At 35.3% G+C, this 22,516-nt stretch overlaps 1 protein-coding gene across 1 annotated transcript in view; it reads left to right on the top strand.

Annotated features, from left to right (window-relative positions):
- PREX2 (phosphatidylinositol-3,4,5-trisphosphate dependent Rac exchange factor 2) overlaps nt 1–22,516 on the top strand; it is a 278,353-nt gene that overhangs the window by 124,109 nt on the left and 131,728 nt on the right. The window contains exons 12-19 of the mRNA XM_023648497.2: nt 2,599–2,702; nt 3,399–3,448; nt 6,029–6,104; nt 10,542–10,614; nt 13,063–13,205; nt 13,372–13,464; nt 15,172–15,320; nt 19,690–19,775. Of these exons, the coding sequence (XP_023504265.1) occupies nt 2,599–2,702; nt 3,399–3,448; nt 6,029–6,104; nt 10,542–10,614; nt 13,063–13,205; nt 13,372–13,464; nt 15,172–15,320; nt 19,690–19,775 (774 nt within the window). The remainder of the gene's footprint in view (nt 1–2,598; nt 2,703–3,398; nt 3,449–6,028; nt 6,105–10,541; nt 10,615–13,062; nt 13,206–13,371; nt 13,465–15,171; nt 15,321–19,689; nt 19,776–22,516) is intronic.

Raw genomic sequence — 22,516 nt, 5'->3', positions numbered from 1 at the left:
TAACGCTGAGTTCTCTCTATTAATATTGTTCCCTTCGTCACAGTTTGATTTTAGTGGCGTGTGCTATTACTATTATCATAATTTGATCAGTTGTAATTTCAGCTTTGGCATACTGAATTTTTGTCACTAGAAATAATTTTTTTGTTTGTCTGAAATTAATATAACTAATAACTAAATAACTAATACAGATTCCCCCCAACTGAGAGTAAGAGAACATATTATGCAATTTCACATTAATAATTTTATTAGAATGATGAAATATGAGCCAAACATGCTTGTTTCATTAGTATGTTGTTCCAGCTGCATTTTAGTGAAAATAGAATTCCTAAAATAAAGTTGAATGAACCATCTGTTTTAAAGAGAGCAAGCGAAAAAAAGTTGACTATTGCAAGTAGTTCACACTACAAATATTGTTGAGAACTTCATCAGAGGAGAAGCCTTGCTGTAGTAGGAATTCTTGGGTTGAGGCAGCATATGCTTTCTCTGTGACATGCTGACAATATTCTTCTTGTCTGCCTCTCCTATTTACATTATAAATGATCATGTGAGAATTCAGAGACCTCATATCCAGTGGGGGCTGAAGTTGGCTTGTATAAGCTTGAGACAGTTGGTAATTAAATTTTTTAAAAATTTGCAAGCTGGTTATTAAGCACAGCTATTATTAAAAATTCGCATATAAGTACAGAAATATATTAACAACAGAGGTAACATATTCTTAAAACTCATCGCTTCCTAATTATTTTACTACATTTTATTGTTATCTATGTTCCTGGTGTTATTTATAGCTATTATTTCTGTATGATGGAAATACTAAATAATGTGCCACTGTACATCTAACTCGGTGTTCAGTGACTTTATTTTGGAAACTTGCAATTGGCCAGTGTGGGAGGATTTAATACCGTCGAAACTGACGAATGCTACACATCAATGCTGCTTTTCCCCACCACCTAGAGAGCCAGTTATTAAACATTTACCAGTACATCCCTGGTAATATCACCACATCACATAGCTGTTTAAAACATGGCGTCAAGCAACCTTTCTCACAAGATTACCTGAACTCTCCTCAGTTAGTAAACCCATTTTGAGAAGTTGGAGGAGTGAATTTGAATGCAGAAGTATTTACTCTCTTTCCAAGGCAACACTAAAAGTTGCTTATTTAAGCAAGATTAAATTATCAAAGTCACAAGAGTTTGCCTTACAACTAAGCACTCCATTTTGAATAGGTCAAACCACCACTAATGTTTGATTGTGGCAAGAGACATTTGGGCCCAACATTTCCTTGAATTTTGGAATTTCAAGACAATAATTTATTTCAATGAATGTTAAGGGATAAAAATGGGAATAAGCAGATTGCATAGGAGAAATAAATAACTGGTCTTGAAACATGCTATAGGATTCCAAAATATTTCTCTCGATTTTATTTTTCTTTCACACACGCTTTTTTCTTTTTGGCTTAATCTGGAAAAAAAGATGCCAAAAGGCTGTGTTGTCTATCTTTTTTTGGCAGCAATCCTGTCTCAATTTTAGGGCCGCAAGCCAGGCACATGGTTTGGATAGGTTGGGGTGAAATAGTTGAAACTTGACATACGTGTGTGTGTGTATGTTACGTATCTTTTGGCTTTCTTCTGAATTCACCAAATGTAGTTCATGAGAATTAATTCTGACAGCTTTTTCTTCCCTTTAACATTTTTAGCAAAAAGTAAAGGTCAAAGTCTTTTATCTAATCATGAAAATAAAACCCATTGCAGCAAATTATCTCTTCTGCAAAGGTTGCATTCCTTGTAAAGAAAACATTTAAATGTAAACTCTTTGAGCTGTAATCTGAGGTTTTTCCTTTCTAGAATGGTCACTTTTTTTTTCTTCGACTGTCTATAAAATAACTTATCCTGGAAAAAAGAAAACTTGGGAGGAAGTTTAATAGTAGTCTTTGTGAATATGAGAATCTTATCCTAAGGATGGACGTGAAGGAGGCCCGCTGTCGTGGTCAGGAAAAAAATTTTAAGTGACATGTAAGAAAAACATTTCTCGGTGTAAGGAAACTGTTAAAATTTTGGAATCAGTTACATGTTGAAATTATGTAATCCACTCCGGGGATCTAAACACCAGATAAATGATCAAGATTGGCGTATGTGTGGTCTTGGCCTGATTGCTGTGGGATGAAACAGATAAATGCTAAAATTCACTTCTAGGGCTAAGATTCAAATTAGAACTCACGAATTGGAGTATCTGCTTTTTGAAGAGCACTTTTTGCTCAACTTGTGGCATTATGAAAAATTAGAAAAGACAGACTTGTTTATTTATATAAGTCTAAATGTACTATACACACACAAACACATATGCTATGCTAGCTGAATGTTGCTAATCTCAATTTAGTTCTTAAATCATTATATGGAAATTATAAATGTATTATATAACAAAATCTTGTCATGAATCTTACTGTCAGAATACTAGAATAGGATTACTGTGTTAGGAAAACAAAAGCTTTTGGTAAAACTAAAAGTCTCAATATTTGGGAATATGTAGTTCATAAATTTATTTGTTTTTACTTGCCGCTTTTTAGATTGTCAGTATTTTAATTTATTGTTCTTGTGTTCTTAGTTACTGATAAACATCAGTTCAAACCAGAACAGATGTTATATAGATTTCGCTATGACGATGGAACATTTTATCCAAGAAATGAGATGCAGGACGTGATTTCAAAGGTACCCACCTCTCCCCCAGCCTTTTATCAATAGCGGAATTCATGTAGTCATACTTCAGCAAGATAAAATGCTGTTGAGAGACTTAAAAAGGTTCTTCTGGTATGGAAAATTCTTAAATGACATACATAAGCAAGCATCTTGATTTCTTCTTGCTATTTCATGGATTCTAATGTCAGATCATTTTTTTCATTCTCTTATCTAGTTCTAAATGGAAGTAATGCAAGTGCACCATTCAGAAGTTTATATCTATTGAAAACTATTTCACATGTAGCAACAAATGGTCATGACACTTAAATAAAAAAGTTACACAAAGATATAAAATTAGTGTAATATCAGTTTTCTTTGTACACTTGACAAAATTTATTTTGACATATAATTAACAAGTAGTATGATGTATTACTGCATACATTTATTTTCTGTTTCTATCTTGAAGTTTTATATTTTAAGAAAAATAATTAAAAAAATACTTTGTATATGGATATGTATACGACAAATTCATAGCACAATTTAATCTTATTTTTAATGATTTAAGTCATTATTTTTATGATGTAATGTAACATGTGAATAAGTTTTGAATTGGTTGAGATTGTGTAATGATTCCAGAATGTTGACGGTGAATTGATTTGTTTGAAAATTTTATTGATATATCCTTTGGGTGATCTTACTTGCTTTTAACATGTCTTTATTTTGCAATAGGGCGTAAGATTATATTGCCGTCTTCATAGTCTATTTACTCCAGTGATAAGGTGAGTCTGGTTTCTAAGTTCTGGGCAGCTTAAAAGGAAATAGTTATATTACATATTAGGTCAATATTATTTAGCTGGAACTTGTTGGCTTATTTTCTTTATCTTCCCAAAGTGAAAATTTTACTTTTAAAGATTATTTTAAAGAATAACTTGTTTTAAAATATTCCTAAATTTTCTGAGGCTCTAATTATATAGTGTTTTCCACTCTTTATTCTTATTTATAAAATTATTTGCCATTAATTCACAGTAAATTATAGACTTGATAATGAAATGATCCACATTAGTTAATATTTAATACATAGTAGTTGACTGGGAGAGGATTTGGAAATACTGTTAACTCTCAATATTTACCATTATGATTACTTGTGTATTTATTTTTTTCATTAAATTGTGTAATTAAATCTTGGATGTGTATTTTATTTCCAGTATTTCCTTCTAATAGTCTTTTATCCAAAGAAAAGATTTTGCACTTAAAAATTAAGAAATACCTTAGAGTTACGAAGTATAATTTTATAATTTTATTCTCTACCATGTTTTTCCTTCTGAAGACATAGGCCATTTTTTTTTTTAATGAGGAATCAGGATTAATTTTCAGTTTATCTCTTTAGAAAGACACTGGAAAACTTCGAGTTTTGTGCTATGATTACTAATAGAGGAGGTCATTAGGAATATTATTGTACTTTTGTAATATACCCTGATAGACACTAACTGATAGAATGTAATGTAATATTAAACCAATTTCAAATGGCCATTCGGAGTTTATTGACTAAAATGTATTTTCAGAACAAAGAATGGATGTGCTGTTTCCAAAATGAATAAAGATGCTTTTCAATCTTGGCTGTAGAATCCAAATGTTTGATGTACAGTGTTTCTGTTTTTTCCTTCTGGTTTCCAATTCCGGGGAAAGGACGAGCTTAAAAAAAAAGGATTCCAGAAGTTGCTTTGTAAAAGTGTATTGCAATGTCCACTAACATTTCTGAAAACACTCCTGAAAGTACCCTGTCCACTTTCCCAAGCAGGCTTCCCAAGTAAAAAGAGGTGAAAAAAACCCCAAATTTGTTGATTTTCTGCTATATTCCTGGCACAGGCACCCAGCAAATATTTTGAATAATTTAATACTAAAAGGTGGTTACTTAAGTCAATAGCAAGTGGGTACTTAAATTTTTTTTTCTGCTAAACTAATGGAAAGCAGTAATAGTTAAATTTTTCATGTCACCCAAGTATATGTAGAATTCGTATGTGAGAAAATGTGTTCTGAAAATATATTTTAGCCATATGGGATTTCTTATCAAGAAAGTTACATCCTGTGAGAACTGATAAGAAGGAATTGTTTTTTGGCTAGAAATGACTATTGTTTATGAGCTGTCAAGGGAAAATTTATGGGGAAAAACCCATAAAACAGATGGAATGTATGATAGTCATGCTTTTAATGTGTGTGAACTCAGCTTGTGAGGAGAAAAATTACTTGGGTGAAGAACCTACAGACCCACATGTGTCTATAATAGACTGTCCATTTCCTTCTTATTGATGCTTATGGAAACCAAGATGAAATGGGTGATGATGCGGTATCAGAAACGTGGAGATAAATTTTAAAACATTAAAAAAATCTGCTGCTGATTACTGGCTGCCCTAGTGCCTTTATTATTGAAATCTCAGAAATTTCACCCATATTTCAGGGAGCTTTTTTATGAAAGTGGTTAAAATGATGTCAATGTTAAAATCGTAAATTGCCGACAGAGGCTAAAGAACTGTGAATATAGCTGGTTATTATATGTCACCTCAAATTATTTGCAGTTTGGATTTCTTGGTATTTTAAGAGGACTGTCATTTTCTCCTTCTCTTTTGATCCAGGCTTGCCAAATAAATGAATTATAGATTTCTGCCCTTGGGCTCCGTTCTATCGTGAGCACTTTGTTGGTGTCTAACTAAACTTGGAATGATTTCTCTGATCTGGGAAGTGTATTGAAAGGAGAGTCTGATGTGGAGAACCGGTTGATTCCCTTGGGGATGTGGTGTCACGATGTTCGTGCTCTGATCAGACAAAATGAATGACAGGCTTCTCAGTGTGTTTACTTCAGGATGGGCCTGCGGTCTTCCCCTGTAGCTGAGCCAAATGAATAAGCCCCCAGTGCAAATCCAGCCTTCCTGGAGGACTCAGGAGCAGGAAGAAAAGGGGAGGCTTTATTCTCCACATTTGGGGGAGGTTTTTCATAGACTCTATCTTGATTTAAAGGGAAGAAATTCTGATTTATTATTCTTTTATTAATGAGATAATTGTATTTCTAGCTAGATTATTGCCAAATAATATAGCAGTAATAATCTATTTGGATATAAGAAAACGTGAAAGAAGAAATGTCCTATTTTGCTATCATTGTGGGTCTCTTCTCCTGGTGTGAGCTGATGAAAGAGTTTTCAGGTGTTGTATATACTTCATCAACCTTTCTTATTTACACATAATTTGGACAATCAATTCAGATTATGTTGAGTAGACTTTCTGTTGCACTCTGACACTAAATGAAATGTTTCCCAGTGCTCACTTATCCTCTTGATTAATGTTTTTGGTTTCTTTTTCCTTTGCAGAGATAAAGATTACCATTTAAGAACCTACAAATCTGTGGTCATGGCCAACAAACTCATAGACTGGTTAATTGCACAGGTAAATAGACGTTTCTGAGTTACATTCACTGCTGCTTTCAACTTAGAGGTGATTTAGTTAGGGTTTGTTTTGTTTTGTTTTTTTATCCCTGCCTGCAGATGATGCACAGTGAAATAACTTGACCAAGTTCATAGAGTTAATATGCAGCAGAGTTAGGATTTGAACCTAACTAATCTGACTTCAGAGTCTTTAAACTTAATTTTTATGCTGTATTGTCTTTCGAGAGAAAGATGTTCATGTATTAAAAATATTAGTTGAGATCCATCAAAAAAACTAAGTGTAATTTGAAAATCACTGAAGAATAGCTATATGCGTGTGCTAAAATTTTTGGCATGTTTGTTCACTAATTTGTTGTAAAGTGTCTGTTTATTAGTCTAAGCAAGTTATTCTAATCTCGCTCTGCCTTTTTCTCTGTTAGATAGTCGTTGTGCTTTGATAAGATGAGCTTTAATATTCACCTGCATACATTTCAAATGGGAAAGTACGAAATTTGTTGTTGCTATTGTTGCTCTGCTTCTCAGAATGTGGGAACTGGCAGCTGGTATTGAGAAAATGTTATTCGCAAATCAGGGCATCTAGCCATCATAATAGATATTCAAATATAAATGTATTTAAATGTTTTATCATATTAGGTCAACTAATAAATGATCACATGTTTTCCATTGATTAAAAAAAGGCTAAGAAAATTGATATCCACTTTGACAGAACTTACTGGTTTGGAGAAAGGAATATTACTGGTTGAAATGCTGTCATTATGTTTAGATATTTGGACAATTTTGAAAGCAGTTTCAGTTTTTTGTTATTAAAGAAAGTGGCCTACTTCCTTTGTTACAAGTGGATAATAACATCTGATACTCAGTCATAAAAATGTTTATTTTTGTTTCAAATATTAATGTTTAATTCACATTTGATGCATCTGTGCACGTAAATTTTGAGATTTTTATTTAATATTAATTTCTAGACTATCCCCGACCATGTATTTTTGTATTTTATTGCACTTATATTTATGCTATTTAGAATTTAAGATTTTAGATTAAACCAATTACCTTTAGATAAAACCCTGCTTCATACATCCAGTGGGTTTACTGGTGTCAGTGCCTTTTATAACACTGTGGTCAATGTGTGACATCAGAACTGGTTCTGTGCTCAGTATCAGAGTTGGAATTTCACATGGAAATTACAATATTATAGAATTCACATGAACTTGTGCTATATGTTGATTATGTGAGAAAACAGAAGAAAATTTTTTGGAGCAAAAGCTAGCGCTGAACAAATATTTAAAGTTTTGATTCAAGCAATCTGTTATTAACTCTTTTTCTTTTTGACGTTTTTACTTTCCATGTGTGAGCATTAGAAGAATAGAATAAGTTACTCAAAAACTGTGCCAAGTTGCAATTATTTCTTTCTTCCGGTTTTCTTAGTGGGCTTTTATGACAATGTCTGTAGAAATTGTGTGTAGTAGACGTTGCATGGACTGGGAGTCAGGTAACCTGGTGTCTGACGACAGCTCTGCTGATAAATGGTTATGCAAACTTGGACAAGTCATTTATTCCCTCTAGGTTTTATTTTCACAACTGTTTACTGCTTACTGGAACAGCTGGACATGTCATCTCTTCTCTATCACTTAAGCTTTGTGATTCTGATAGTGTAAAACTTATTCAAATGTAAGCATCAGATGTAATTAATTCTTTTTTAAAAAATTTTTTATTACTTTTTTTTGGTGAGGAAGATTGTTGCTGAGCTAACATCTGTGCCCCTCTTCCTCTATTTTGTATGTGGGATGCCACCACAGCATGACTTGAGCTGTGTGCAGGTCCCAGATGTAGTTAACTCTTATTGCTTAGCTTCAGGTTAGGACAACGTGGGCTGCCTTTGAGAAGGAAGACAAGGTAATAATGGAATGCTAAGAGAGCGATAAGTTAAATTCTTAATCTAACGTGAACAAGAGATTTCTTAAAAAGTAAGGGTCTCTTTCCAACAACACTCTCAAATGATAATAAAACTTAATTTCTGGATTTGACCAGGACACTGAATTGATTTGGACATCTTAAGAGGACAGAATAAAGAACTGGCTCCAATATGGTAGTCTACGTATTGTTTGGAGTATATTCTAGGTCTGACAGTTTTTCTCTTATTCGGCAACTCATTGTGTGATATCGTCTTGGAAAATGTGATGATTGTTGTTTTCTTCTAGATACATTTCTTGCTCGCTGTTGTTGCTTCTAGTATAATGGTTTATAATGCAACAACTCCTTATATAATGACATTAACCCCTATGTGACAAGTGCATTAATGTACTTCTAAAACATCATTTAATTCATGTAACCTGTGATTTGTTTATAGATCAGTCATATTTTATAATTAAAAATGCCTTCCTTCTTCGCAACCAAAGCAGCTTCTGTTGTCTTTTAATGCTCATCAGTTCTGTGTGGCACAAGTAGGATTTTTAAAAGGCATATAGATACCAAAATATTTTAGATCATGCTTTTTACACCATTATGGTCAATTAAAAATATTAGTCTGGCCAGGATATCAATTGAATAATCAATCAGTGATTATAAAACAAGCTGTTATTGTAAGTTTAACATTTAAGTAAGTTCTTTGATGATTAAAATAAAACAAACCAACAAAACAGGAAGCACGCATGGTTCCTGCCTTCAGGGGACCGTTAGTCAATTGGGCTGATTTGTACATATCCTCTACGATATCTCTCCAGCATCATCTCCCCAGGAAGCTTTGCCAGGTCCTCCAGACTGGGCTAAGGGTCTTCCGTTGTCCCAGTTCCCTGGGTTTATCTGTCTTAGTAAACAATTTATGATATTGAAACTGGCCTAGACCGCCTGTTTCTTAGAGTGGGGACCCTTTTAACCTTTGTACCAGCACCTACTATAATGCATGATTGGGATTATTGACTAAGTTGGATAATGGTACTTATTATATATCATATTTTAAGTGACCAAATCTTTCACTAGATTCGGTTTACTTGAGGGCAGGGAAGTGTTGTGAGCTTGAGGGTTTTAATGTATTACCTATAGTGCTTGGCACACTGTGTGGCAAAAAAAAAAAATCTTTTGAATGAATGCATGAAAGTTACTGAACAGCTCGATTTTGATAAAAGCAAAGATGCATTGTCCGAAGATACAGATTATAAGTGCTTTGTCAGTTAACAGGAGGGTTAGTGAGGGTTGAAGTTGTCACAGCATGAGGTGGAACTTGTCTTGGTCCTTGGTAGATAAGCAGAATTTAAATGGGTTGGAGGGTAAAAGAAAGGCATTGAGGGTATGAGTGAAAGCGAGGATGAAAATAAGCCCAGGGAGTTCAGGCAAAAGGAGGCAGCCAACTTCACTCAAGCAAAAGGTGTGGGTATTTGGAAAGTGAAGCTAGAGAGGTAGAATGAAGCGAGGATATGGAAGGCCTTGAAAGCCCAACATAAAATTTTGGTATGTTATGACTATAAAAAGAGAGAGTTTGTTTAAAGTTTTGGAGCATGAAATTCTTGTGTAAGAAAGTTTAATTCCATAGCAGCTTATGTTGGAGAAAGTCCAGAAAAAAATTATGATAATTTTAGAAGTAAGATGAAGAATGACTAGATTAGGGTGTTGACATAGAAGTGGAATAGAAGCCAGAGAGAAGGGAGGAGACATTTGGTAGAGTACCTAAGTGCTAGCAGATAGAACTAGGAAAAAATGAGATAATGTGTGAGTGCACTTCTTAAAGTGTAGAACACACAACTATAAGGTTATATACACACACATACTTATGTAAATATACACATACATACTCATATATATGAATCCATGTGTATATGAATAAAATAGGTGTTTCCTAGATAAAAACCATAACAAAAGGTTACATTGGCTTTCTTTTTGGTTCAGTTATAGGATCTAAATATTTTTTCAGTAAGATAGTTAAGAGAAGCTTGCATTTGCTGGCTTAGCCAAACAATTTACTCTTAGGGTCTTATGAATCACCCTAGATTAGTAGGTCTCTTTAGGGGTCCCTAAAGAGCAAGACCATTTGGCAGAAGGGAAGTGATAACAGAGATCATGAATAATGATTTTTATTTAACTTTATTTAATGTTTTCAATATATACAATATTTCCTTGATAACAAAATTGGGATACAAGATCAAAGAAATAAGAGAAAGGGATCCGTTTATGGTAGTAAAGATTTTAGTTACTTATGTATTTTCATGTTTAATAAAGTATGTTTTTCTCAAGAGATATTGTCTTTGTTTTTCATTTAATGTCAAAAGATGTTTTCCTAATCAAGTGAATGTTCTGTAACAATTGGATGCATCGTGGGCTTATGAAAGCAATGTGTGCTGTAATATATGAGTGGCTTTGCCCGTATGGTGCTGGGGATGTCAAATGTAGAAAAGGTGCAACAAGGCCTCCAGTTGCCTATTAACTTGTCTACTGCTTTTGTGTTTAACAGGGGGATTGCCGCACCAGAGAGGAGGCCATGATATTTGGTGTCGGACTCTGTGACAATGGATTTATGCACCATGGTACGGATTTTTATTCTGGAAGCTTATAGATGTATTTCACTATTTTGTTTTTGTAGGATACTGGGAGCATCTCAGTTTTCAGTGAAGTCGTTTAGAGATGAACCAGCAAGAACATCTGGGTCTTGCCATGTGTGTGTGTTGGGTTACTACATCTGCATTCAGTTTCCCTGCTGGTGCCATTCCTACGTCTAATTGCTATTATCTTCCAGTTACCTTGACTTCTCTTCTATTTTTCTAGACTGTGCTGATTCCAGAAGCGCAAGCCTCGAGCTAGAAGTTTTTAAAAAATAACTCATATACTCTTTGAAACTATTTGAGATCAGACTCATGGTTTTTTTGAATGGCTGTATATATTGAAATGATTAAATGAGAACATATGTGGTTGAATATTTATTGTTCTTTTTAGAAAAATGCTTTCACAAGTACCTCAGAGAACAAAATTATAAATCTCTGGAAAATCTTTTTGGCTACTAAGTAAAAATTGATTTTCTTTCTTGTTTGATGACTTCATACTCCTTAGCTTCATAAAAGTAATAAGATTTGGTTTTCTCTCTCAATTCATACCACCATCTTAGAGATTCTGTAAACCCAAGCAATCTCTTTTCAGTTGTTAATATACATATGCTTAAACAGGTATTTGAAAGCACTGGTACCTATTTGTCAATTACTTTCAGAAGGTTCTTACTTTTTTGTGAAGAAGGGAGTACAGTAAAAGTTAGAGCGATTTTGATAATATCATTGATTATCGTAGATTCCTTTGGGAATTCCATTACATTCCACGGTCTCTAGAGCACTGTATAATTTGTGATAGAGAAATATCATTGCTTGAAGAGCAAACTATGGAATGGAAGAAATGACATCATGATAGGGATTTTAAACTATAATATCAAGCTGAAAACCTTCAGAAGTTTTAATTACTTGTCTCTTTAAAGCATCAACGTGCAGTAATGGTATGTAAATATTTGCTTTAAAATATTGAGTTACAACAACAGTTTTCCCTACAAAAGCCTCTGTCAGTAAAGCACAACCAGTTTGGCTCATGCCTGGCCTTATTGATGTCCTCTCTCGCTCCTTTTAGACGGACTGTTTGCTGGAGGAAAACAGCAATAGCCAAAACACCATGTGGGTTTTGGGAAACTGCATAGGTCCTGTGGGCAAGACCTCACTCGATCTCAAATATATCTTCATTTCTGTTGCCAGCTATGACTTGTATTACTTTTTAATTTGTGCTGGATAGTTTCATTTGCCAGCCAGTCCTCCATCCACAGATTGATACATCCATCCATCTAGTCAACAATCATTATTAGGAACTCTGTAAAAATAATGAAAGAAAATCACTATCATTTTTGGTTGCTTACTATATGCCAAGTTATTTACATTTATTACCTCATTTTAGTTTTGTGCAACGTTATGAAGATTTTATTGCTCCCATTTTATAGATGAGGAAACTGAAGTTCAAAAAGTTTAGTAACTTTCCCAGTGTTACACCCAGAATCAGTCCCAGACCTGGAGTTTAGACTCAGGTCTGTCTCTTCATAAAGCCTAACTTTCTGCTGTGCCGTGGCACTACTATCCCACCTTTAGCTCCCTGGCTTGATGAGTGAACTTGTCTGCACAAGTACGCTTCAAGGTACGAAGGATAGATAAATAGAAATAGAGATTTCTCTTTTTAAACAGTTTGACAGCTGCCAGGATCTCACTGAATACAAATTCTGTCTATGAGTATTCCGCTTTATTTTAAAAAAAGGCTAACAAAACACAAACCTTAGGTCTTAGGGGATGCCAGGAATCTTAGGGACTTTGGGGGGAAATATCAACATTCAGATAAAAGGAAAAAAAAAAAGACCTTTGCAGAAATAAAGTTATTTGAGAATAATGTTTTTAAACATGAAAGAAGTAGGAATTGGTGGAAACTAAAATCACATTTCACCCAGAAGATGTATTTCTGGTTTGAAGTGTTGGAACAAAAGTGACCACCGTGGGAATTGCTCACACACATAAGGGCAGCACTTAACCCATTTGAATTTTCCCATAATTGTGCAGGATATTAAAAACATACTTAAAATGTTTACTAAAAATTCAAAACACTGTGGGTTTCTATGTTTTGTATTGAATACATTTTTTGATTCAATATACTCCTTTTATTTAAATTTTGACTTTAATTTGGAAAGTAACAGACTTGGTTAAGCACAAAAAAGTTAACATTGAAAAAGTACTACTTATCTTAAAAATTCAAAATCCTTTAGGTAACAGTAATTTAAAAAAAATCACGTTGAAATTATAGAAAGAAGTAGAAAAATATCATAGTGATATTTGTGAATGTAACTTGTTCCAGGAGTATAAAATTGAGGTCATGGACAGGTATTAATTTACTGTATGTCTATCAACATAGAAAATGTTTGATTTTTGGGCTAATCGAACCATTTGAATCTCTCTCTGTTTCTGTAGTCCTTGAAAAAAGTGAATTCAAAGATGAACCCCTCCTTTTCCGATTCTTTGCGGATGAGGAAATGGAAGGATCAAATATGAAACATCGACTTATGAAACATGATTTAAAAGTTGTGGAAAATGTTATAGCTAAATCATTACTGGTAAGTTTATTAATATGTTATATAAGTTTTCTTCTTGATTAGACATTAGCAGGAGATTGCATAAACTTGTTTAATGGTGATGCATGTTGTTTCATTCTGTTTGATCTGTAACTTTTTTCATAGTTGCTTTATTAATAAGTTGCATTGTTAATATTTTGCATTTCAGATTAAATCCACTGAAGGCAGCTATGGTTTTGGGTTAGAAGACAAAAATAAAGTTCCAATAATAAAGTTGGTAGAAAAGGGGTCTAATGCTGAGGTAATGTAAATTAGCACTTTTATTTAAATTTGTTGTCTGTGACATACAAATGTAAAAGTTCTACACAAGTTCCAATCAGCCTTTAAGTATCTTTATTGAAAGTAGTGTTTTCTGAATAGTTTTATTCTGAGGTCCTACCAATTACTCTTGGGATTTGTGACAGAGGAGTCTATGTCTGGGTACTCGAAGATAGTTGGGGAGAAGGATTGTAGAGATCTAAGCTATGAACTTCTTAACTTCCTGGGAGGCCAGTTGCTCATTCCGTGTGCCTGGTACTTCCCTGTTCACCGATTCTAGCCCGGAACCCCGTGGGAACTGCATAGCGTGGGGCTGTATTATATACGTCCAACGGTTCTTCCATTAAATCAAGGGCCACGTCTTCTGTTTTCCTGTCACTTTTGACTGTCTTATTTAAATACAACTTCCATCAGTAAAGCACATGCTTTGACTTATTTTCTCATTGGGTTAATACTGATTGATGTTTTCTCACCTCACCAGCCTTTTAAACAGAGGAATCTCTTGATCATTCGTTCATTCATTGAGAAATACTTATTTAGTACCTACCATATGCTAGGCAGTGTTGGAGGCTCTGGGAATACAGTCATGAACAAAAGAGGCAAAATTTCCTGCCCTCATGGGACCTACTTTCCAGTGTTATATCCCAAAGTATATCAGATCTAAAATGCTTGTAAAATGCTTAATTCTCAAGCAAACCTCTCAATGTTTAAATCTTTAATAAAGAATGTGAGAATGAATGAAGCATGGCTTTTAACTTTGAATCTATTTAAAGTTAGTAGTAAACTGTCACCCAACCTCCTGTCTGCTGATGCCCAAGGTCTCAGTCTTTTACCAAAACACAAGCTCATGCAAGACAAAGCTTTATGTACAGCGCATTAATTTCAAACGAAAGAAATCTGTAACTCATACTCTGTTAGTGGGCCTGGCCAACAAATGACAATTTTTAATAATTTCCTGTGAGAAGGAAGCGTTTCTCCCAGACATTTCCAGCGATGTTCTTAGAGCAGAGCTTTATCTGACTAGGCCACTGATAAAACACCCTCTCCCAAGTTTTCATCATTTCGCTTGTAACCAAAAGAACATTTAGTTTATAGGCAGTAGGAATGGTTAAGAAGAGCAGCCTGGTTGGCCTGGAGAGATAATATCTTCCTTGCCGTCTTTGCAGCATCTTGCGATCTGTGCTTATTGGAGCTCTCTTGCTTGGATTCCAGGTCATTCCTCTCTCCTGCCTTTGGAGACACTTATGCTATGGGAGGCTAACAGTGCATATTTGGTTGTCACTGATGTCTCTGTGAGGTTGAAACTCTCTTGAGTTAATTTGATCTAGATGGAAAATGCAGTCAAAAAATTAACCTGGGGTTTGACTCTAGTTAAAAGGGGGAAGTAAAAAAAAAGAACTATAAAATACAACAGAAAAAAGGGTCACAGGAGGAGTACAATGTTAAGTCGTGGAGGGAGGGGGGAGAATTTTAGTAAAGATGGGTGATCAAATTTAAAACTGGGTCACAGAGAATGATAATTAGGTTGTCTCGCCCACAGTTCTGTTTTGTGAAGTTATATAAGAACATTGCAGATGTGTTGAAATGTCAAAATCTGTACAATCTAGTTCTTTTCAGATTCTAATTCTATGAAAAAAATAGATGCCTTATTAAAATATAATTTGAATTCTTTTTGCAATTTCTGTCTTAGATGGCTGGCATGGAAGTTGGGAAAAAGATCTTTACTATTAATGGTGACCTAGTTTTTATGAGACCTTTCAATGAAGTGGATTGCTTCCTGAAATCATGCTTAAACAGCAGAAAACCTCTAAGAGTTCTTGTGAGCACAAAGCCAAGGGAGTAAGTTGTGTGATTTATGTGGGATTTTAAAAAATTTATCCAGAGGTGAATAAAATAGAAATGTCAACCAAGTAAATGTCTAGAATTAAGCATATCATTGCTTAGAACGTTTAAACCCTATCAGTGTCACTAATACTGGTCTTTAGATGATGGAAAAACTACATTGCTCATGACGGTAAAGTGCTTGCTTCGAATCAGGTAGTTTTAGCAGAAATAATACTTTCTTTTTGCTACCCAAATTTTCCTGGGTTGAGTTTGACTATGAGTGAAGCAAACCAATAGAACACTTGATAATAAAGAACTACGTTCCTCCATGTTCAGCTCTGTTTCAAGGGCTGTGCGCTGATTAGATACCATTTATAATTAAATGCTCATAGGAGATGGAATCAAGACTGGGTGAAAGACACTTCCATGCTTGTGTGTACTTGGCAGTATTTCTGTTCTTTAAAAGAAATGTCTATTGATCTACCTATCATTAGGAAAAACCCTTGTTTATTATAGGAAATTTAGAGAGGACAGATTTTTCAGTACTCTCTATATTTGATATCATCCATAAATAACAATGATCTTTTTGGAATTCAGTGTTAGTTTATTTTTCTAAGTATTGACACACATATACACAAAGATATATTTATAAAATGGGATCGTGCTTTATGATCTGCTTTTTTCTTTGACAAAAATAACAAGATGTTATGGATACACTTGGAAGACACTGGCTTTTCTTCTGGGAATCATTGATGGTCTAGCATTCCCTTATCGGGTTTCCATGATTTGTTTAACCAGTTAATTAATTGAGATAATGCATATAAAGTGCTTGGCATAGTGTCTTAATATAGTACGATTATGCCAAAATTATTGTTTGACATTTAGTTATTTATTATTTATCAATAGTGATAAGCAACTTTATTAATTTTAAGATAAATTAAGGTTACCACTTCAAAAACAAAAAGGTTTATTTTAACTGCTTATGAAAATATTCTAAGTATATATAGTATAGTATTCTTCCCTGCCTCAATACGTATACTCATTAATAGCTGGGTGCACTATTGGTCTTAAGAGGTGAAGTGCAGTGTGATGGGCTGGATTCTGCACTAAGTCATCAAGATAGATGCTTTACATTCTACCAACAGCTTACCAAGGGGTCTGAAAGAGTGACTGTGACTCATTAAGGTGACTAATTTAGGAGGACTTTGGGTTAGAGAGGAGCAAATAACCATAGCAATGTCTTCTCTCTAAACCTAATTGTGATCGATTATGCCCTCTTTATCCAACCCTATCTAGGATAAGGCTGACCTAGTTGCCTACCTCTGGATGCTTTGAGGGCCTTTAAAAGGGAATAGGACAAGCCCAGAAAGAAATGAGAGTAATATTCCAAAGCTCTTTACTTTGGTAAACATAAAGGCCCTCTCCTGAGGCCCCATGCCCCCTGATTTAACCTTGCCAATACTGGTTCACTGATCATAGACATTTCAACAGGAAGAGGACTTTGAAGTCATCAGCTTCAAAACTCAATAGATAGGGGCAAATCCTCAGTCCTGGAATTAGTTGCTAGATGAGCAGGGTTGGAACCTGGGTCTTCTGACTCCTCCCTTGGCATTCGTTGCAGTTGCACAGTATCTGGAACCCGATATTTCTGGTCCAAGTTCAAGCCTCTCTTCTACCACTTGCTTGCTAATTGTGTTGCTTCAACATCCTCATCCATAGAAAAACGAGGATGGTAAGAGTGCCTGTGTCACGGTTCTACTAAGAACGTTAAATAAATCTAGGTTCTTGAAGATCTTAGTGACATCTTCAGCACATAGTATGTACTCCAGTACATACATACATATGATGCGTATCTGTTCTCTCATTTCACTTTTCTCATTGCTCCTTTATTACATCAAGAGCATATTTTACATTGTATTTCAAAACTGTTTTCAGGATAGAGTACTCATCTTTTTCCTTTTTATTGTAAATTTGTTTTAAATCTATAACCTTTCCTTTATGTGCTGTTCTAATGTACGATTCCTATAAATCACTCTCTCATGTTTTCTTACAATGGTTGCTTATAATTATGTAGTATCTTGTTGGGGAGAAAAGGCAAAAATATGAGAGGTAAATACAACAGAATTTTTCTTTTGAATCTAGCTGTATTTTACACTTGATAACACCAAGGAATTTTTCAAAAGGCTTTGTAGCAGATACTTTAGTGCATTTATTTTCAATAAGAAATAGAGCATTCCTCTTGTATAAGTTTAATTCTTCCTTAATAGACAGTATCGTGGTCTCAGCAGGGAAACATGTTTTCCAAAAATCATGTTTTGAAGAGAGTCCCAATATTATGACCAAAATGTATCTCACGGTGTTTTGTACAAATTTTGTTCAGAAAAACATAGTGATCTTCTTGAAGGTCAGAGTATGGTCAGTCTTCAATAGCCATATGAGAAGGCTGGAAGACCATGCTCAGAAAGAGTTGAGGGGCCAGCCTGGTGGTGTAGTGGTTAAGTTTGCATGCTCTGCTTGGGCGGTCTGGGGTTCATGGGTTCAGATCCAGGGCACAGACCTACACGCCACTCATCAAGCCATGCTATGGCAGCGTCACACATACAAAATAGAGGAAGATTGACACAAATGTTAGCTCAGGGATAATCTTCCTCAAGCAAAAAGGGCAACAGATGTTAGCTCAGGGCCAATTTTCCTCACCAAAAACAAAAAAAGAAAGAAAGAAAGAAGAAAGAAAGAGTTGAGAGGCCACTGTGAATTCCTCATAATCCAAAAGCAACAATAATTCACCACAGTCTGAAAGCTCTTAATTTATTTCAGTTAAAGTGAACTCTCATTCATAAGATATGAAGCATGAGCTACCTCTATTTTTTGTTTCATACTCAGAAAATGTATTTATTCCCTTTTCTTTTCCTTAGTCTATCTTCCCATTTTCAAGTGTGTCTTTGACAGACACTAGTAACGAGATGCTATTTAAAAGAAGCAGATACAGCATTATACACCAAAAAGTATTTAATTAAGGATAAGGGATAAATTAGTTCTGAGATGTCTCTCCCACCAATATGCAGATCACTTCATAATGTATACCCTAATTTCTAATAACACTTTCAAGGTTCCCTGGAACAGGCAATTTGCATTTCCATCGCGGAACGCTTGCCTAGGTTATGTTTAGATGGCAGTGCCAGCCTCTTCCTTCAGCCCTAAACGCAGTATATGGCTCTCTCAAGTGTTCCAGGCAGCGTTGTTCAAGCTGCTCCAACAGCTATTTCATAAACTTGGAATAAGTGCTGCTGTACCTAACTTCAGACTCTGTCTAATGTGCCCTTGAAGTGCTGCCGACATTTATTTCATGATTAATTCATCATCTTTTGGAAAACACTTTTGTTTCTTGGGCATCAAGGGCTATCCATCAAAATTTATTGCCTCATATTCATTTGTCTTTGCTCTCTACCGCAATTTATTATGCTTGTTTTTATTGTTATGTTGTTCCATCTTGTACTGCGTTCTCTGCTGTTTGTTGTTTCTGTCTGATGTCTGGCTTCCTTCTGTGGAGTGGCTCATTTATTAGTGCTAGATTGGACATCCCTCACCGCTTTGCCGTGACAGCTTACTCAACTTCTCCAGCCCTTCAGCTTTTCCGTGTGGATTCATTGAAAATATTTTTTCCTTATTCAAGTTTACCTTTTGATGTATAGTCTTTTAAAATTTCACTGAGTAAATACTTAATGTAATCATATTCTTAAATTGGGTGTAGTGTTGGACAGATGTGTTCTTTATAACTAGCTCTTTGTTGTTGTTCTTTGATGAAGTTTCCAACAGGTAGAAATGTATTAACTCTGTGTTTCTTTTATATCAATTTTAACAAAGAGATTTCACTGTGCACTGGTGTCTTTCTTGTAACAGTATAGGAAGGAGAGAAGCTTCCATTTGATTAAGTACCTACATAGTTCACAGCATGATGCTATGGGTGGTTTACCAAAGGTCTCCCTGTTAATCCCCACCGACACCCTGCTAAGCTTTAATATCATCATCTTTCTGGGGAAACTCAGGCTCGAAGAAGTTAAGGCGTTCTTCCAAGTGACCCACCTATCAACTGACTAAAAGGATTCGCTGCTGGGTTTGTCTGACCCCAGAACCTGCTCCTTATTCAGGATACACTTTGCAATGACTGTTCAACTGAGGGACTCTGCACTGCATGCCTGCTCTGTGCCTTGGGGAGAACACACACCGTGTTTGTCTCCTGCAAGGGTGTCTAGCCCAGTATGTTTCACATGGTGGCCTCTCAATACATATTTATTGAGAGAATGAATGAAAGTGTGGACAACTATTGTTTTAACCAATTGTGGCATTTTAAAGTCATCTTACCTTATTTTCCGGTTGATTTTAGGACAGTGAAAATCCCAGATTCAGCTGAGGGACTTGGATTCCAGATCCGAGGATACGGCCCATCGGTTGTGCATGCAGTAGGAAGAGGTGAGAAGTTCATCCTGCTTGGGAAACAGCTTGCCAGCATGTTTGGATAGTCCTTGCTGAACAAGAATATGTGTAAAATCTGCATCATTATGTTGTTGTGAATTTTCTCCATCATATTTTTGCCATATTAGCTCAATGGTACTACACTCCTAAAACAATTTTTTAAAAACTCTTAAAAATTGTAAAGGGGCCAGCCCAGTCACGCAGTGGTTAAGTTTGTGTGCTCTGCTTCCATTGCCCAGGGTTCACAGGTTCAGATCCCGGCGCAGACCTAGCACCGCTCGTCAAGCCTCGCTGTGGTGGCATCCCACATAAAATAGAGGAAGATTGGCACAGATGCTAGCTCAGCAAAAATCTTCCTTAAGCAAAAGGAGGAAGATTGGCAACAGATGTTAGCTCAGAGCCAATCTTCCTCACACACACACACACAAAATTGTAAGGCACATTTATTATTGTTAAAAATTTATAAAAGAATGATGCTTCCCAATAGCACTTTTCTGCATGCTTTAGTTTAGACAAAGGATATATGAATTTAAGGTTGTCTATTTGTATTTTTCTCTGATGGTGAATAATTATATTTTTTTCAGTAATTCAAAGATGTGAGTTCTCAGGTTTAAGAATGCTCTGTGTGCTTTAGAGCCCGTTGCTATATGGTTACTTGAGGTATTCCTATAAACCATGCATTTTGTAAATCATAAAATGCATTTTAAATTAAGTCATTTTAGTGACTAAAAACTTATGTTTATATTTCATCTTCTTTTTGTGTGATAGGCAAGTCAGCCGTTGATATCTTTTATTATCCTATGTATTTTAAATTTTGTACTAACACTAGTAATGATTTAAAGGAATAATGTTAGATTCCACATTGCTAAACATAGTAAATAACGAGCTGCTATAGCAAGAAGAGTCATTATAAGCATACGAGGCCACGAGTTTATCTTAACAAGGGACATACATGCTTTTCATTACTAAGAAATGAAAAATGCAGAGCACCTTACTGTGTTCACCTAAACATTAGACTGGAAAATTTAGAGATGGCGTTGCTATCAGAATCAAATTTATCAAGAACATACTAGTCAGACCTTTATTAGATTATAAAATTGCTTTAATTAGTATGTGTATGATAAAAATGAATCATATTTCAAAAACTTGTCTTTTCACTCAGATTTTTAAAACATATAGATTAATAGGCATTTAAAATCTTTCCAATAATTCAGTAATATTATAAAACTGAAGCAGGATACATTTCATACCGAAATGGGATATTTGATACATCAAATATCTTCTTCATTTTTACTAAACCAAAAAGGAGTAAGTTACATTATCAGTCCTATGAGATAACTGGAACCCTGAGTAAGTTGTATCTTTCTCTGTTACAGTATCATTTAAAGAGCAAGGTCTGTCTTCGGACTTAGTGATAAGAAAGGACCAAGTCTGGGTCCTATGCTTTTTGCTTCTAAAGAGCAAAAGACAGAAATGATCATGTGTTTTTCCTTTCAAATGTATATTAAATGAAAAGATATTATTCTGTGCTTTCTTTTTTGCGCTGTAATTTTGCCATAAGAAAAAGAAACCATTTTCTCATTTTTCTTCTTCAGACCTTTCCCATGGCCACATACTGGAGTGTATCAATAACTGGAATTCCACCTTTGAAATTTCACCTAAAATTCCAATATTCCAATTTCTGATTACAGTCTCTAATTTTCGTCTCTTATCGCACTGGTATTCACAGGTTGTTTTTTGATTCGATTGGGACCTCCAGTCTTTGGATCCTTCTCTTTTTCTCCTGGTCAGTTACACACCGCCCCCCCCCCCCCCCCAAGACTCCACTGTCTCTCTTAGCCAGCCTTATCCCCTTGGCCGGTCACTTGAGTCACTCTTGCCAGTATCGTCCTCTTGTCCTTATCCTCAGGTGCATCCAGGCCATCTCATCTTAGCCTTGGACCAACCTAACCAGCTTCTTGCTCTTCCTCCTGAGTAGCTAAGAAAAACTATCATGGTTATGGAATTACTGTTATCCCAATTCACTGCCTTGTCTTTTACTGAGCCCATATTATTACTCAGCAATCTTTTTATGTGATTCTGATCAGCTCCCTCTTTTCTCCTCATAATTGCCTCCTATCTCCCAAGATGAACTTCCTTTGGCACCTCACAGACAAATTGAGGCTACCAGATATGAAATCCTCAGAATCCCACACCCATGTCTGCACACCTGTTGCTGGCTGTATCACCATCACCAACTTTTCTCCCGTCCTAGTGGAAAAGGTCTTCTTTTTTCTTCCTGGTGTTCAAGGTTAATCTCTCTACACATGTTTTGGATCCCATCCCTTCAGATACCTCCTCTGGAGTATTGCACTGTAAGATATCCCCCTTCCAGAATTTTCAACCATTTCTCTTCATTGGATTATTATAGTGTAGGCTATAAACATGTCAATTCTTTCCCATTAAAATAAACAAAGAAACAAAACCATCTTAAACTAGAACAGTAAACACAAAACCTTTCCCTTTTCCTTGTTTTCCCCTCTAGATCCTTGCTGCTCAAAGTGTGGGCCACAGACCTACTGCATTGACATCACTCGGGAGCTGGTTAGAAATGCAGAATCTCAGATCCCACCTGGGACATACTGAGTCAGAATCTGCATTTTTAATGAGATCTGCAGGTGATTTGTATGCACATCAAAGATTGAGAAGCTCAGCTCTAGAATAACGCTCTAATAACTTTTATACTGTCATGGCCACAC

Source organism: Equus caballus, chromosome 9 (genome assembly GCF_041296265.1).
Source record: "Equus caballus isolate H_3958 breed thoroughbred chromosome 9, TB-T2T, whole genome shotgun sequence".
Classification (NCBI taxonomy): Eukaryota; Metazoa; Chordata; class Mammalia; order Perissodactyla; family Equidae; genus Equus; species Equus caballus.
The sequence above is the reverse complement of the archived record's forward strand: the minus strand, read 5'-3'. Positions and strand labels throughout refer to the sequence as shown.